Source organism: Neovison vison, chromosome 4 (genome assembly GCF_020171115.1).
Source record: "Neovison vison isolate M4711 chromosome 4, ASM_NN_V1, whole genome shotgun sequence".
NCBI classification, from domain to species: domain Eukaryota; kingdom Metazoa; phylum Chordata; class Mammalia; order Carnivora; family Mustelidae; genus Neogale; species Neogale vison.
In genome coordinates this window covers 147838842-147854616 of record NC_058094.1, presented here as the reverse complement: position 1 = coordinate 147854616, position 15775 = coordinate 147838842, and the positions used below count along the sequence as shown (strand labels likewise).

The following is a 15775-nucleotide window of genomic DNA, read 5'->3' as shown; positions in this document are numbered from 1 at the left end:
GTAGCCCAAAGAATGACTAAAGTAGAAGAAACCCCTTCAGAGATACTTGAATTTTATTATTCAAAAGGATACATCTCTAATGCAAAATCATCAAATAATATGACAAAACATAGTAAGCATTTTGGAGACCAGAAAAGGTTTCTAGCCCTTAGAATCATAGGCAAATCTTCCTAGCCTTGAGGAGAGACATTTGTCTCCAGAAAATAGGGCTAGGAAGTAAATCTCCATTTGTATTGGGAAAACATAAACTTTTTTTATTTAGCTTCCTGCTAACGTAGGAGCTTCAGGGAATGTTTACATATAAACTGACATCCTTTAAAATATTTCAGGGACTTTAAGAGGAAAATGAAATGTTAATTCTTCCTGTGGTCTGCAGACCTCTGAATGCGTCCCTGAACTTTTACAGTCACCCAATCAAATTACCAAGTGCCTAGGACCATTTACTTCTTCAACTCTGATTTAGGAAAAAAACCAAAACTCTTGCTACTAAATGAAAGAATTACTTCCATATTTCTAGTTCTCCTATCAAGATATCTAGTTGTACTATCTAGTTCTCCTATCAAGTTCTCCTATCTATTGTTGACAATAGAAATAAAAATATTAAAACGGCCTAAAGTAGAATGCATAATTATATTGTAAAAAAAATATGTTCTCAAAATTTTTAAATTTTATTGAACTGGTAGTCATTATACTCTAAAAGTCTTTAGTATATGCAAATCCTTTCATTAAGACTCAAAACTAGATGGAATTCATTTAAATCCAGACCATACATTACTACTAATAGATCAATATCACAAGTATTAACTGTAGGTAAAATATTTGTAATTGTCTTTAAAAAATACAGTCTGAAATTCATTAAACATTTGTATAAAATTTTTAAATGTATGCTTTTTTATATTTACTTTTTCATAGTATAGTTTTATGTACACAAATTATATTTTGAATTAAAAAGATGTTGATTAAATTTGCATTATACATTTACAATATTAAAATTGTGACAGTGGTCTTAAAATATCTGACAGCTTTAGGTCAGTGAATTACTCAAAAAAAAGCCTAGATATTTTGAAAGGATCAGAAGCCATTCCACAAAATCAACATGAGGCAACAATGGGAACTGATCAAATAAGTGAGCATATGGGCCATTGAGAGCATTTATGAGAGGTAAGTAACAGGCCTGTTTTGTGCAGTTCTGGTAAAGTTAGATGTGGAGAACGTAGGGCATTTGCAAACTGAAATCACTTGAAGATATTACACTGATGATGGAGATGAGGGCTTTGAGTATTCATTGCTGATATTAGAAAAGAGGTGATGGCATTAATGCTTAATGATTTAGCTAACATGGATCCACAACAAATAACTCATGCTTTATAAACAAAAATGTGCATTTTCCTTCTTTATGAAGCTATGCTAGCTTCATGTTATCACTTCTTTCTCTTGATGTCCTAATTTTTGTGGTCCATTGTTTGTGGAGTACATCCTTCTCTTGCAAAGCACAGGATAACTTTGCTTTTTAACCATCTTCTACAGACTCCCCTACTGTCTGTTTTTTTTTTCAGAGATTACAGACAATGGCTTGCCAAACCTCCAAACTCTTTTATTGCCCTACAATTTAATTGAGGTAAATTGGAAGATTAAGATGGTCTAAGAGAATTAAGTGAGTTCCAATTATTCTATGACCCATCTTAAACTACAATTTCCCCTTAAAGAAATTTAAATTCCCTCTTTTACTTGGGGCGCCTGGGTGGCTCGGTGGGTTGAAGCCTCTGCCTTCGGCTCGGGTCGTGGTCCCGGGGTCCTGGGATGGAGCCCGCGTCGGGCTCTCTGCTCGGCAGGAAGCCTGCTTCCCTCTCTCTGCCTGCCTCTCCGCCTGCTTGTGATCTCTCTCTCTGGCAAATAAATAAATAAAATCTTTAAAAAAAAAAAATATTCTCAATTGCCAAAATGGGAGACAACTATCTCAAAACAATAACAACTTCTTAAACTTCTTGCTGTCCTTGATCTTTTGAAATACACTTAAATTTTGGGTTTACTTTACTAGCATCAGTTGATTCTTTGCTTAATAGATATATTTTCATAGGAAGTAATATATATTCATTGTAGTGATTTTTTTTTTTTTCTTCTAGTACTGTATTCTCCTTTATTAACTGAACCTCTTTCAGGGATACAAACATAAGCTATGCTCTCAAAGAAGTTACGGCTTAGAAGTGAAGCTGAGATAAATCTAATGTTAAAATAGAAGGCAGAAAGAAATGTCATGAAAAGGATCAGGTTGCATTTCATAGGAATTCAGTAGATAAGATTACTTTCAGCTGATTAAATATAAATAAAAAACTACAGAAGAGATTTATTTAGGCTGCACTTTCAAAGAATTCCATATTCAAGCAAAAGATTGGGCTTCAGTGAATCTATAAGTTACATGAAATGATATATAATATTTGGAAGATATATGTATATATACATCTGTGGTAGGGCAAAAAGGACAGGATAAGATCACTAGTATTCATTATATTCTTTTTTTTTTTTTTAAAGATTTTATTTTTATTTAATTGACAGACAGAGATCACAAGTAGGCAGAGAGGCAGGCAGAGAGAGAAAGAGAGAGAGAGAGAGAGAGAGAGAGAGGAAAGCAGGCTCTCCACTCAGCAGAGAGCCCGATGCGGAACTCGATCCCAGGACCCTGGGATCATGACCTGAGCCGAAGGCAGAGGCTTAACCCACTGAGCCACCCAGGCGCGCCAGTATTCATTATATTCTGAAAAACATACATGACATTCAAAATGGTTAAACGCAAACTATGCCACACAGAGCAGTGTTTGGAGAGGCTTTAAAATTGTTAGAATTAGCATGATTAGCATTACATTCTCATTGCCTCCAATTGTTCATCAGCATTTTTTCTTCTCAGCAGTCTGGCTGAGGAAACATATTAAGTTTTCTTTGAATTTTCTGAAATATGTTTTTCCAAAGACTAGAAAACACATCTGATGATTCCTAACTATTTCAAAATAGAATATGTTGATTTTAATTCCATCATTTTCCTTAGACCTAGAGATTGTTCACTACTGACAAAACTTGAGTTCATAATAATACTATGCCTTTGTGCTTATTCTTTGCAATGGAAACTGTTATTATTTTAAATTAACAGCAAAGGGGCGCCTGGGTGGCTCAGTGGGTTAAAGCCTCTGCCTTTGGCTCAGGTCATGATCCCAGGGTCCTAGGATCGAGCCCCACATCGGGCTCTCTGCTCGGCAGGGAGCCTGCTTCCTCCTCTCTCTCTCTGCTGGCCTCTCTACCTACTTGTGATTTCTCTCTGTCTGTCTAATAAATAAATAAAATATTAAAAAAAATTAACAGCAAAAATGATATAAAAAAGAAAAGATTAGAACTTGGACAGTAGATGTCATATTAAAAATACATGTAGGATATTTTAAGTTTATTTTAAAAAATTTATGATGGGAATTGATGGGAAACTGAAGACATATCTACAGAGATCTATAGAGAAAAAAAAAGAATAAATTGAGATGTCCATTTGGTAAAGAGCAGGAATAATAATAATATGGAAAAAATGCACTTAGAAAAATAAGAGTGTTTTATAGAGTTTTCTATAAGGATGAATGTGTGAAAAAAATGGCAAGATGGTTTTAAAAGATTTAGAATCACAAAGTAGAGAGTGACAGCAATTCAACTACTCACTCAAATAAGAAAAAGGGGGGGACACACTGCTACTTGATGGCATGAAACTGAAGTACCCAAATTTCTGAGGTGTTTAAAAAAATCTGGTATGAAGGGCCTAAAAGTATAATAGGTATGAAAATAACTTTTTGAGTTTAGTAGAATGTGAGCTGATGATAAAAGACTGACAGGTACAGAGGAAGTAAAAAGCAAAACAGTAAAAAAGAAAGATAAATTCAGATATTGATATTTAAGTATACCTGCATAGCACTGCATAAAAAGTATACATTCCAGATCCAAATACAATATTAGCCTATTGTGTTCTGTGCATATGTTGAATAGGTAGCAAAAGTATGAAGAGTTCTTACTAATGTAGTCATTATCCTTTACAAAAAATATTGCAATGACTTTAAAGTCACAGAACAACAACAAAAAATATTTTCATGCTTCCTTTTATTGAGCTGGTCAAATTGCTCCACACATTGTGAACATTGTAGTTTAAGTAAAGAAATTATTTAAATATTTTTGCAGTTCTCTTCCCTGCCTTGGTGTATCCTGTATGGTCCAGGAACTTCACACAAAAAGGTACGAAAGGACCAAAGGCACATCATTCAGAGCTTTCTGCTGACTAAAATGATCGAATACCCTTGTAGACTTAACTAGTCACATTTTGCCTGTCCCCAGATCTTTTACGCAGGGCTGAGTGACTGATTGACAGTGCCATTTAAGAGGAAGTTCAAGCTGTGGAGACTTTGGACCATATATTCCATTCCAATACTATAACCAATACTAAAACATAATAAGATGGTTCTACCAAATGCAGAAGCATAATCATGAACATTAACTTTAGACTAAAATGAAACAGTTCTGGCCCTCCCATGTAAATTCAATTAATATAAATCTAAAAGTTATAGTCATCAAAATATTTGAGGCTTTCAGTTAAAGAGAATTAGCAATATAATGTGATTTGGTAAGATACCAAATGAAATATGCAATTCTGTGCAAGTGTATGGAGCCATCTCAGCCCCTAAACTAACCCCTCACTAACTTCAAGAAGCTTGATTTCTCAACATTCAATTCTCTCCTTGCAATACCGTCTTTTTTTTCATTGATCTTTCCTATCTTCTCTGCCTACTAACACATTTTGTAAAATGGAGTTCAGTGTTTTTCTCTTCTCACCTTTAGCACAGTGCAGGGGTAAGGCTGAAGAGTGAAGAGGCACGGTTTCAGAGTGTCCCCACATCCAACTTTGTAGCCCAAATTCTCTCCCCAGGACTTGGGGCTTGAATATCCAAATCACTGTACTTAAGCTTAGATACCCATAGAGTCAGCAGAAACCAGCAGATAAACATAGAAAATCCTCCTGGAACATCTTTTAGGCAAAGTTTGGGAGAAAAATCACATTTTATATCCATATAAATATGAACTGACTACAGAGTAGAAAACGCATATGAATTTTTAGATAAGAACTGGAGACTTGAAATAAGATTACTCTTAAAAAATAAGATTATTCTCGGCTGGGGGTGGGTGAGTATATCATTGTTGGAGATATTTTGATAGAAAAGTCTGAGAAGCTCAGTATTATGCTAAATAAATCTACCTTATAAATATGGATTAGCATTTTTGTGTGTGAATAATGAAGCAGAAGTGAAAGGAGGTTTAATAATAGGGATGGCCACCAACACACAATATGGAGTGGGTCAAGTTTATCCTCCACTGTCACTATCATGTCACTATCACCTCTCAGACCCTGTCCCAAGCTCTTGAAGAATCTGACTTCTTTTTTTAACCTCAGCCTCACTGCTAAGCATATTTTGTCTTTTCTTCATCAGTATGTGCTCTTCTGCATTCCATTTCCTTAAGAAATCACTATGAGTGTAAAGAGATAATCATTTGGGGCGCCTGGGTGGCTCAGTGGGTTAAAGCCTCTGCCTTCAGCTCAGGTCATGATCTCTGGGACCTGGGATCAAGCCCTGCATCAGGCTCTCTTCTCAGAGGGGAGCCTGCTTCTTCCCTCACACTCTGCCTGTCTCTCTGCCTACTTGTGATCTCTGCCAAATAAATAAATAAAATCTTAAAAAAAAAAGAAAAGATAATCGTTTAGTACTAAAGATAACAATTCATAATAAGGTGGTAGTCATACAATGAATTCTATGCACTTACTTTGGACATATCTGTCATTAGGTAAATTCTGCTGAGCATTTACAGTGTGCCAGAGAATGTGAAAAGTGTTAAGAATGCTTTTCTTCCTTCAGTTTTTAAGATTCCTAAACTATTTTTTTAGTAGCATGCAAAATCTAGTGCCATATTCTGCACAGAGTGCTCATCAATGAAATAATTCTTTCTTGACACAGGCATCAAACCCAGAAAGGGTAAAGGAGACAAGAAGAAATGAAGCAAATGTGAAGGATACCAGAATAGAAAGTAATCAAATTAGTCTGAATCTAGCATTTCAAAATGATTGTAATTTCAATCATATTTTTCACAGCACTGGAAACTTGAACAATTATATGCTTTCATCTGTGAAAAGTTAGCAAAGTCATCTAACCAACCAATAATATATTTATTTGATGACAACAGATCTGACAGAAAATGATGTTTTTTTCAATCCCAGGAAACAACCTAACAAGTCCTCAGAATACATATAAATTTTTTTCATGTGTTTAAAATGCATTCAAATTTTACATGATGCTAACACAACCTTGTCATATACATTATCACCATCTTTTTACAGATGAGGGAACAAGTTCTGAGAGGTTAAGTGACTTAGTTCAAGTTGCATAGTTAGAGGCAGGATCCCAATTTCTAAGACTGCAGATGGTTCTATATGATTGCTTTACACCTACAGCAATCAAGATCCAGGCAGGAGCCAGAAATAACAGAATAACTGACACAGAGTGTCCGTAGAATTATTAACGGGAGTGACTACTAAGAGAGGAGATCACTAACAAATACAGGAGTAGTGGTTTAGGGAGCAGCCAGTACCTCTGAGGCTGTGGGAAAATACCCAGTAACTTGGGGAAATAAACTGGAAGAACCATTCTTCCATCCCTGTCCTCTATACTACTAAGCCAGGGAGACAGAACCTACTGGAGATAACGTGGCTGTGGTCCAAGAGATGGCAAATGAAATTCATTGAGGTGTCACTGGGCTGGTAACCCAGCTGGGGTGCCAGTGAAACTTCCTAGGAATCCACCCACTGGGTAAGGCTTATTGCAAAGTCACACACTAGGGAACCAGCCAAAGATACCATAGGGTAGTCAAACACTTGTATCTTGCACATCACTGGCCAGAAAGCCACTCACTGACCACATCATATGAGTAAGAAGAAAACACCGGTACCAAGAAGTTTGACGCAGTGTCCCTTCAGCAGCTTCTACTGACAAGTCCTAACATTGGACCAATTGAGAACAAAGCAATGTTTACAGGATCCAGCTCATAATATCACAATTCAGGGCAATGAAGATGAATAAGGAGCTGAGAAGCACTCAATTGTGGGCACAGACCTCAATGACCCTTCTGAGTTCTTGAGGGGAAAATGCTTTTACCTCAAACTCCTACTCCAATTTTTCCCCCTAATTATCCCTACAATAAAATGCAGCTCTAACCTCTGGGGACACTGTGTACAGATCTCAGGTATGAGATGTGGTTAAGTGCATGAAGAGAGTACAATGCAGTTAATGAGACCAGGTCTGAAGCCAAAACACTGGGTTTGAATATCAGTTTCAGCACTGATTAAATTTGCAGCCTTGCAAAAGTTAATCTTTGTATGCTTCAGTCTCCTTATCTGTAAGAGGGGATAATAATACCTACTTTATTAAGATGCTGGGAGAAACAAATGTAAAGCCTGTAGTACATCTGGCACATGGTTAGAATTTGGTAAATATTAGCATTTACCCATACATGTTAATAATTGGTGTGAAAAATATATATTCAGTTCTTATTTTTAATTTCCATGTAGGTCTGTATCTCATAATGCTAAAGCCCAACTTGTTTGGGTGAGACTGGGTTATGTTCCAAACAGTCTTGCCCCTTCCCAGGCATTGCCTTCAGCTCTGGTTTCAGATCCTGACACTGCCCCTGGCTCACTCAATAATCCTCATTAGCGTGAACCAACTCACTGGGGAATCTATCTTTTCAGGGGAAAAAAAGAGACGTTTAAATAATTCATGTTTAAGATTTCTTCCAGTTCTGACTAAATTTGATCCCCCTCGTCCCCAAATAGTGAGTTATACTTGAGAGGAAAGAGGAAGGAAATTACTATTTTGAGCACCTACCCACCTGCGCCAAGCAAGCACTTTGATGTGCCTTACCTGATTCATCCTCATCACAGTCCCATCAAATTAGGACTTTTAATCCTATTAAACAAATAAGGACACTGAGGGTCAGAAAGGTCAAGCAATTAACTCAGGAGCAAACTCTTGATAAGCAACAGAGCCTGAATTCAAATCTGGTCTTTCTGTTTGGGTGGGCTACACGTTTCTGTTCTTGCCTCCCACACTCTCTTCATCTCAGACATCGAAAATCTTAACTGCTCAGTGCTTTTCAAGCTTTGCTTTAAAGAGAAGAGTGGGTGTGCGACTTTTTTTTTTCTTTCTTTCTTTCTCAAACGTATCATTTGGGAAAAAAGCAAATGAAATTCATTTACCACTTACAGGAATTTGAAGTCGCTCCTAACATCTTACACAAAATTAGCGTTTGAGTGAAAATCAGCAGCCCTCCTGCCTCTTGGCGCCCCTGTCCTCACCTCTACTCCTGGCTGCAAACTTGGAGAAGGGAAAGGAGTCTGGTGGTGCTGGGCCTGCGAGCTGAGTTCCACCCCGGGTTCTGCCGCGGTGTTCGAGCTCGCTCTGAGAGCCGCCTTTTCTTTCTCTGGAGCACGAAGTGGTCACGCCAGGACAGGTCAAGGTTTCTTCTTAAGGTACAAGCCCGAGTCTGACGCTTTCCCGGGCGAGGACGTGCCCCAGCCGTCTCCGCCGCAGTTCCCGGGGAAAACAGCGCATTTCCCACAGGAGGCCCCACGCTACGGCCCTTTCCGCTCCGCGTCTCTTAACCTGGAAAAGTGAAGCCACTTCCCCTGCGTCCCTGGAATCCCCTTTCACCAGACTATTGCGCCCCGCCGCCAAGTTCCCATCCCCGCCCGACGCGCGGGCTGGGCCCGCACCCCGCAAAGTGATGCTCTGCCTCGTCGCTGTCTGGATAACCAGCCTGCACTTCCCTAACTTTCCGCTCCTCCGAGGGGGGAATTCTAAGAACTCTGCGACGAGTTTGACTGAAAACGTGAGGAGACAAAGCCTCTCTCAACAGAGAACTCCTCCGCCTCCACCCGGCGCCTCGCGCCCAGGCCTCCCCCGCAGGTCCACGGGGTCCCATCAGCTCGGCTTTCCCGCCGCAGGGTCCCGCGCCTGGGGACTCGCAGCGCTCCCGCCGAAGCCCCCAGGACGGGGGCGCGCCGCCAAGTCCAGGTCTCGCTCTTTCCGCTCCCGCCGAGCCCTAGTCCTGAGGAAGTCCGGGCGTCCTCACAGCGCAGGAGGCTAGCGCGCCGCGCGACCGCTCAGAGGCTGAAAAAAGGTCCGCACAGGGCTCGAAGCCCTTCCTGCCGGCCTCCCCACGCCGGGCCTCGGCTCCCCTCCTTTCCCGCTCCCGCCTCTTCTCGTAGGCTGCCAGGCGGACCCAGCCTGCCTCTCTCTCTGCCTTCACTACCGGGTCAAGCTGCGGAGGGAGGGAGCGGAGACAGTGGCGAACCGGCTCCCCACCCGGCGCGCGCGCGCGGCCCTCCTCCCCCTCCAGCTTGCTCCCTCCTCCTCTGCCTCCTCCCCTCCTGCCAGTACAGTACAACTAGTACACACACTCACACACACACACACACACGGACCCTGCCGCTGCCACTGCAGCTACCATGGATATCAGCTAACAACACACACCCAGGCGCGCGCGCGTTCCCACTCGCACCACGCAGGAGTGGCCCCCGGCATCCCTACCCTCCTTCCCCACCCCCACCCCACTCGCTCACCAGCTCGGCTACCGCTCGCTCAGGCTGCCGCCGCCGCCGCCGCCGCCGCCGCCACCACCACAGCTCTCCTCTGCTGCGGGGCCACAGCCTTGAGTGTCATTCAAGGGACAGCACAACCTCACCCAAGCTCTCCTACCTCTGCCCAGCCGTCCCTCTCATCCTCCCCCTTCATCATCCACACTCCATCCAAAGAAGAGGGAAAGCACCGAACAGAAGGGGGAGGAAGGCAAAGTCTGCTCTTCTCACCTCTTGGCCCCCTTGTTCCTCCATCCTCATTCTCTCACCACCAACTCCCCTACCCGAAAGGAACCCCTCAGGAGCTGAGGCGACTCACCCCACTGCCATGTCCAAAAGCTTGAAAAAGAAAAGCCACTGGACTAGCAAAGTCCATGAGAGTGTCATTGGCAGGAACCCGGAGGGCCAGCTGGGCTTTGAACTGAAGGGGGGCGCCGAGAACGGACAGTTCCCCTACCTGGGGGAGGTGAAGCCCGGCAAGGTGGCCTATGAGAGCGGCAGCAAGTTGGTGTCGGAGGAGCTGCTGCTGGAAGTGAACGAGACCCCCGTGGCGGGGCTCACCATCAGGGACGTGCTGGCCGTGATCAAACACTGCAAGGACCCCCTCCGACTCAAGTGTGTCAAACAAGGTGAGCGCCGCGGCTTGCTGGGTGCCCTGCCAGGCGGCTGGACCGCTCGAAGCGCAGAGCCGCGGAAGGGTGGGCTCGCGTGTGGAAGGGGGTGTGTGGCGCGACGGTGGGTGAGGTCGAGAGAGTACCGGCAGGGCAAGTGAGCTTTGCAGGGGATCCGAACGGGGGTGCTAAATGGGAGGGAGGGGGCAGCTTGCGGTGTGGCGTGCAACTTTGTCTGCGCAGTTACACCTTCCAGTTTGGAAGGTGTTTGGCCTTGTGTGACCTCAGAGGTGCGGGCGAGCTCCCGGGGCAAATTGAATGTGCGTCAGTGGCTTAGCCCGCAGTGGATGAAGAGCTTTTAGGGAAGGAAGGAAAGAAGGCAGGGAGGAAGGAAGGAGAGAGGGAGGGAGAAAAGGGGAGGAAGGAACGACTTGAGGGTGCAGCGGCATCACCAGCAGGGCGGGGAGGAACATAGGGTGGCGGGGCGAGCGGAGAACTACGGCCCCCTTTTTGGGAGCTGGACCGGAGACGCCTTGGTCCGCAGCCAGCCCCTAAGCATCCCACCCCGAGCCACTAGTTGACGAAGAAGGGAAGGGACAGATTGCTTTGGGCGCTTTGACGGGTCTTCCTTAACTTTTTCCCTGCCTCGCTCCTCTGTCCCCCCTCCCCCGCCCTCGGTCGTGTCATGTGGGCACCGCGCGTCACGTGCGCACTGACTAACCCGGGCGCTCACCCCGAGTTGGCCGGCGCGAGAAGGCTCGAGAAGGCGCGGCGCTAGGAGCGGATTCTAGGGTTGGGGGTCGGGAGGAGAGGAGTGGTTACCCGAATGTTCTCTCCTCAGGGGTTGCCCTTGTTGAGTGGAGGTTCTCTGTGGTTGGACTCTCTTTTGGCTTCCGATTTGAGGGGTGTGTTTCTGAGGAGGAGCTGGATGGAAAAGCCGGTTGGTTACTGGCTCAGGCTCCCTCAGCTCCAACCTGGTTTAGATGAGCCTCACTTGAAGGCTGTGATGGGGACTTAGGGACACCGGAATCTTGCAGAACTCTAATTAACTGTGTTTCTGCTGAAGGGAAAATAGGTCCTGAAGGAGGGCAGAGTGAGATAAAAGTTTCTGGGAAAGAGGACAACTTTAACCAGAATAAAGTAGCGTATTTTTTTTTCCTCATGTGATTTGTGTATGTTCTGAAGTTCAAACGCACCTTCCATGTCTGGTGTTTGTGTATATGTGCAAGTTCATACCCGACTAAAGGCTTCTTGATGACTTTACACGTTTGTCCTGCCTCGAAAATAAAAGTGAGCAGGCCGTTGTCTGAATTTTGAACGACCACTTAATCTTACTGCATGACCAACTATCAAGAAACACTCTTAGGGAGATGTTCTTCTCTATGAAACCAGCTTAAAAAGTAAACAAGCGAAAAGTCTCGGGCAAAATTTCGTAAATGTAAATTGCCATACAAGAAAACATTTTCATTGGGGATTCTTGAGTATTAATAGCCGATGACTTGAGATAAGCTAAGGTAAACATTGATTTGCAGTCAACCTAGCTCAATGCTGTATGTTACTGAAGATTTTTAAGTTAGGTAGGAAGGCAAATAGAGTATCTGGCATTTTTCAAGGAACCATACCTGAGGCTCAAATATAGGGATTCATGTTAACTTATTTAATGTCATGATATTATCTTACAGCAGTAATTACAAATGTAAGGTTCTGCTTTTGAGTCCAGTAAATCTACCACACAATTAATGACCATGCTTTTATTGGCAGAAGCTAGGTATTTGTAGTGGTAAGTGGCAGCAAGAGTTAATGTGTTGTTAAATTGGACTAATGACAGTATCCTAATGAAGGAGATGATTGTCTTAGTGTAATTTGCAGTGATGACCACAATTTAATGTTGCATTCTTTCTGAGCACTACATTTTGAGATGGACCCTGGCAAACTGTAACTCTAGGAGCAAGAATGTGTTCAAAAAGAAAGAAAGGAAGATTAGTCGGTATTATAGATATATTTCTTAAAATCCAATAGTAAGACTAATCTTGGAAAAGTGAGGGTACGAAAGCTATCATTAAATACAGAAAAGCTGTCAGGTAATAAAAGGAATTTTGACTATCCTGTGATGATTTTCATAGGGCAAAACTGAAATAAATTTATAGAAATTTTTAAAGGATGAAACATCTTTGTCTACATTAAGAAGATGAACTTTCTAAAACAGAAGAAGATGAGCTTTTCTAACATAACTTTACAAAATCTGTGGGCTATATTGTGAATTCATGAGCTCTCCATCATGTGGGGTCTTTATTATAAAGAGGCAGACGTGACGAGATGTTATGATTCCTGTGTAAGATGGGGCCTGGACTAGATGTCATTTAAATCTTGCAATGATTTGATCCAAGGTAGTCTCTAATCACCCAACTTCTGTGTAATATGTTGTCTGAAAGATTACTGATTTTAGAACTCATGAAATATGCAAATATAAAGTGGTTTATTTCGGGGGATAAATCTCTTTTCTTTCTCTTTTAATTCTCTGTTCTGGGCTTCACTTGGTCATTGATGACTGATGCTTGTAATGATGTTCGCAGAGCCCCTTCAGGAACCTGATTCATATCCTGAGTCATTATTGATCAAAAAAGAAAAAAAATGCTCGCTTAACTTTCATGGAAAGTATAATCTTCTTATATATTCTTCTAAATATGATGACTCATATATACTCTTCCCTTGTTGTAATCATCCTTTCCCTTGTCAAACAACAGATAGGTCTATTTTATTTATCATTGTAAACAAAGTGAAATTTCCAGAATGTTAGATAATGGTGCCTGTGTGTCTTGGGTTTTACTACAGATTTCACTTGCTGGAAAAATACTTAGAAGCTCTTGGCTCAGTATTTTTATTTCTAGTGAGTCAATAAGCTAGCATAGCTGAAAAACTTTAACATGGTTTGTTGAGAAGTTGTATTTTTAAAGTATGAATGAGATAATTGATTTCTGGATATTCATTTAAACATGGGGAATTACACAGAAGCTACATACATAATCAGGTAAACTAAGGCAGATTTTCCAAAGAAAAGGAGACATTTAAATAACAAGAGTATTGATTATAAAGTGCACCAGATAAAATTGCACTCTTTACTCCATTTTTATTTACTTGTTTGACTAATTTGACATTACAGTTGTAATAATTTTATTTTATTTTATTTTTACTTTTATTTTTTCTTTCAGCACTGTATTTTTTTAAAAAATTTTAAAAATTTTATTAAGTTTTGTATTTTAATTCCAGTAGAGTTAACATACAGTGCTATACTGGTTTCAGTATACAACACGGTGTATTAACAATTCTATTAATTTTCATGATTTTAAATTATCATAATTTTAAAAGAAGTGAACTATAGGATTTTAGGACATACTAGACAAAGTGGATGTATCATGATTTTCCTACATTATTGTCCTTAAAACAATTTTTAAAAGCCATTTAATTAAATTCAAGGGATTCCATTTTTAATTTAAGCTACTTTTAATCCACACAGTGATGAGTCATATATGAATAATACCACTTATTGTCACATCCAATTATTTCTTATAAACTCTGGCTTTTTAGTATATTATGCTTTCCTCACCAAGCATTTTATTCTAAATTAGCAGTTCTATTCCATGATCTCATTAATGCAGCAGACCTAGCTGAAGGAAGTGTCTTCTAGTGATTTTTGAGATCTGTGCTGAAGAGGTAAAGGTTTTTCTTTCTTTCTTTCTTTTTGTATTTTAAAGTTTGGCACTAAAGTTCACAGCAGCCAGTTACATAGACCATTGTGTCCTACATTCCTTGCACTATGACTGCTACTGCATCTAATCCCACATGGAGACCTACATAGCCTGGACTTATTTTCCCATTTAGGATCTTACAATGGAAAATAAAAGGCAAAAAGTTTTCTAATTCTTCCCATGTGGAAGAAGGGCCAAATAAAGCCTTTGAAATTCAGTTCTAGAGATGTACATTGCTCTCCCTCCTATTGCTTCTTTCAAAGCTGCTTTCAAAGGAAAGTAGATCCACATTTATTAAGAGTCATGCTTTCTTCTTGACTGACTTCAGGCTAGTATCATACAGTTAAACCTCTATGCTGCTTTTTATTTGGAAAGGTAAAAGCAAATTATGTCAAATTTTCTCCAATAAAGGTTGACTTGCATCCATAAAAATTTAAGGTATGTGAATTTTATTGACCAATAAACAATCAAATTGTTAGAACAATTTGACCAGTTAATTATTTTAGAATAAAGTATGTTTAATGTTCTGGAACCAGGTTAATGAGGCAATTATCTTTGAGCATAATTTATGGATGATGTGACTATAGTTTTTAATATATATGTACATAATTTAAATGGTATGACCTTGAATGTTAAATATGACTGTTTGCTTTTTTATGTGTGTGTTTCGAATGAGAGTAAACTCAGGATGAAATCACAGCCACCATTTCAGCTCTTAACATTTATACTGTGTGATCTTTTGGCATATTTATTATGCTCACTTTCCTTTTTAGTTTCTTGAAACTCACACATTCACTCTCATAATTAGCAAAAAGTTTTCACATTTGACAATCCGACTGCTTATAGGTTAAACAGTTGCTTTCAAATGCATAGCGGACCCAGGCTGAATCATTTCCCTCAAGAAGTAGGCTAGAATAGTGGTTATTTAACCACTACTTGAGTTTGAATCTTGGGAATGCCACTTAGTGTGCGTTATATATGCAAGTTATCTAGCCGATGTAATAAGAGTAACTTGAGAATATTAAATTTATGTCTTTAAGTAAGATAGTGTCTGGCAGATAATAAATATTATGTATGTTATCTCAAACACATTAGTCATTTTGAGCTAGTGACATATGAGATGTTTTTAGCTTTCAACATATTTTACTCTTTATTGAAGACTAACTGAAATACATGAAGTGATTGACTAATTAATAGTATGAGTAATTTTCAAGTGGTATTCTTGAGGTTTTTCTGTAGGGTGAAATAAATCCTTTTCTTTGTAAAGCATAAATGCCATTAAGTGGAATGGAACATATTTTTACTTTTTAAAAATAACTCCAACTGATGCTGCCTTTATGCTTAAAGATCACTGTTTTATATTTATTTTCATATTTTAACCATTGTTTGTTTTCATTCAGTAGTTTATTTCTTTTCTACCGATTTCTTTTAAGCGATTGGTGTATATTTCGAATTGTTTACTCTAGACTTGTTAAACATTGAAATCCTATTAGAATTCACTAACTTAAGTTTAGGAATTTATACTTTTTACATGTGACTGTTTTAGACACAAGTATCATGTTTTAAGGATGAACTTTTACTTCTCAGCTAGAAATCAAGTAGCGTATAAAACAAAAACAGATTTAATTCGTACGTGTTCACAGTCCACCATATATAATCAAAATGCATAAAACTTCAGCAAAGATCTTACTTTGCACTTGTGAGAATGTCAGTAGTTTAAT

At 40.3% G+C, this 15775-nt stretch overlaps 1 protein-coding gene across 4 annotated transcripts in view; it reads left to right on the top strand.

Annotated features, from left to right (window-relative positions):
- The first annotated feature begins 9903 nt into the window (after positions 1 to 9903).
- Positions 9904 to 15775, top strand: part of MAGI2 (membrane associated guanylate kinase, WW and PDZ domain containing 2) — a 1353147-nt gene continuing 1347275 nt past the window's right edge. For 3 of the 4 annotated variants that reach the window (XM_044245894.1, XM_044245897.1, XM_044245896.1), the window contains exon 1: positions 9997 to 10326. In XM_044245894.1, coding sequence (XP_044101829.1) covers positions 10026 to 10326 — 301 coding nt within the window. In that variant the 5' untranslated portion in view covers positions 9997 to 10025. Of the gene's footprint in view, positions 10327 to 15775 lie in introns of all 4 variants that reach the window. The other variant, XM_044245895.1, reaches the window with a different exon arrangement.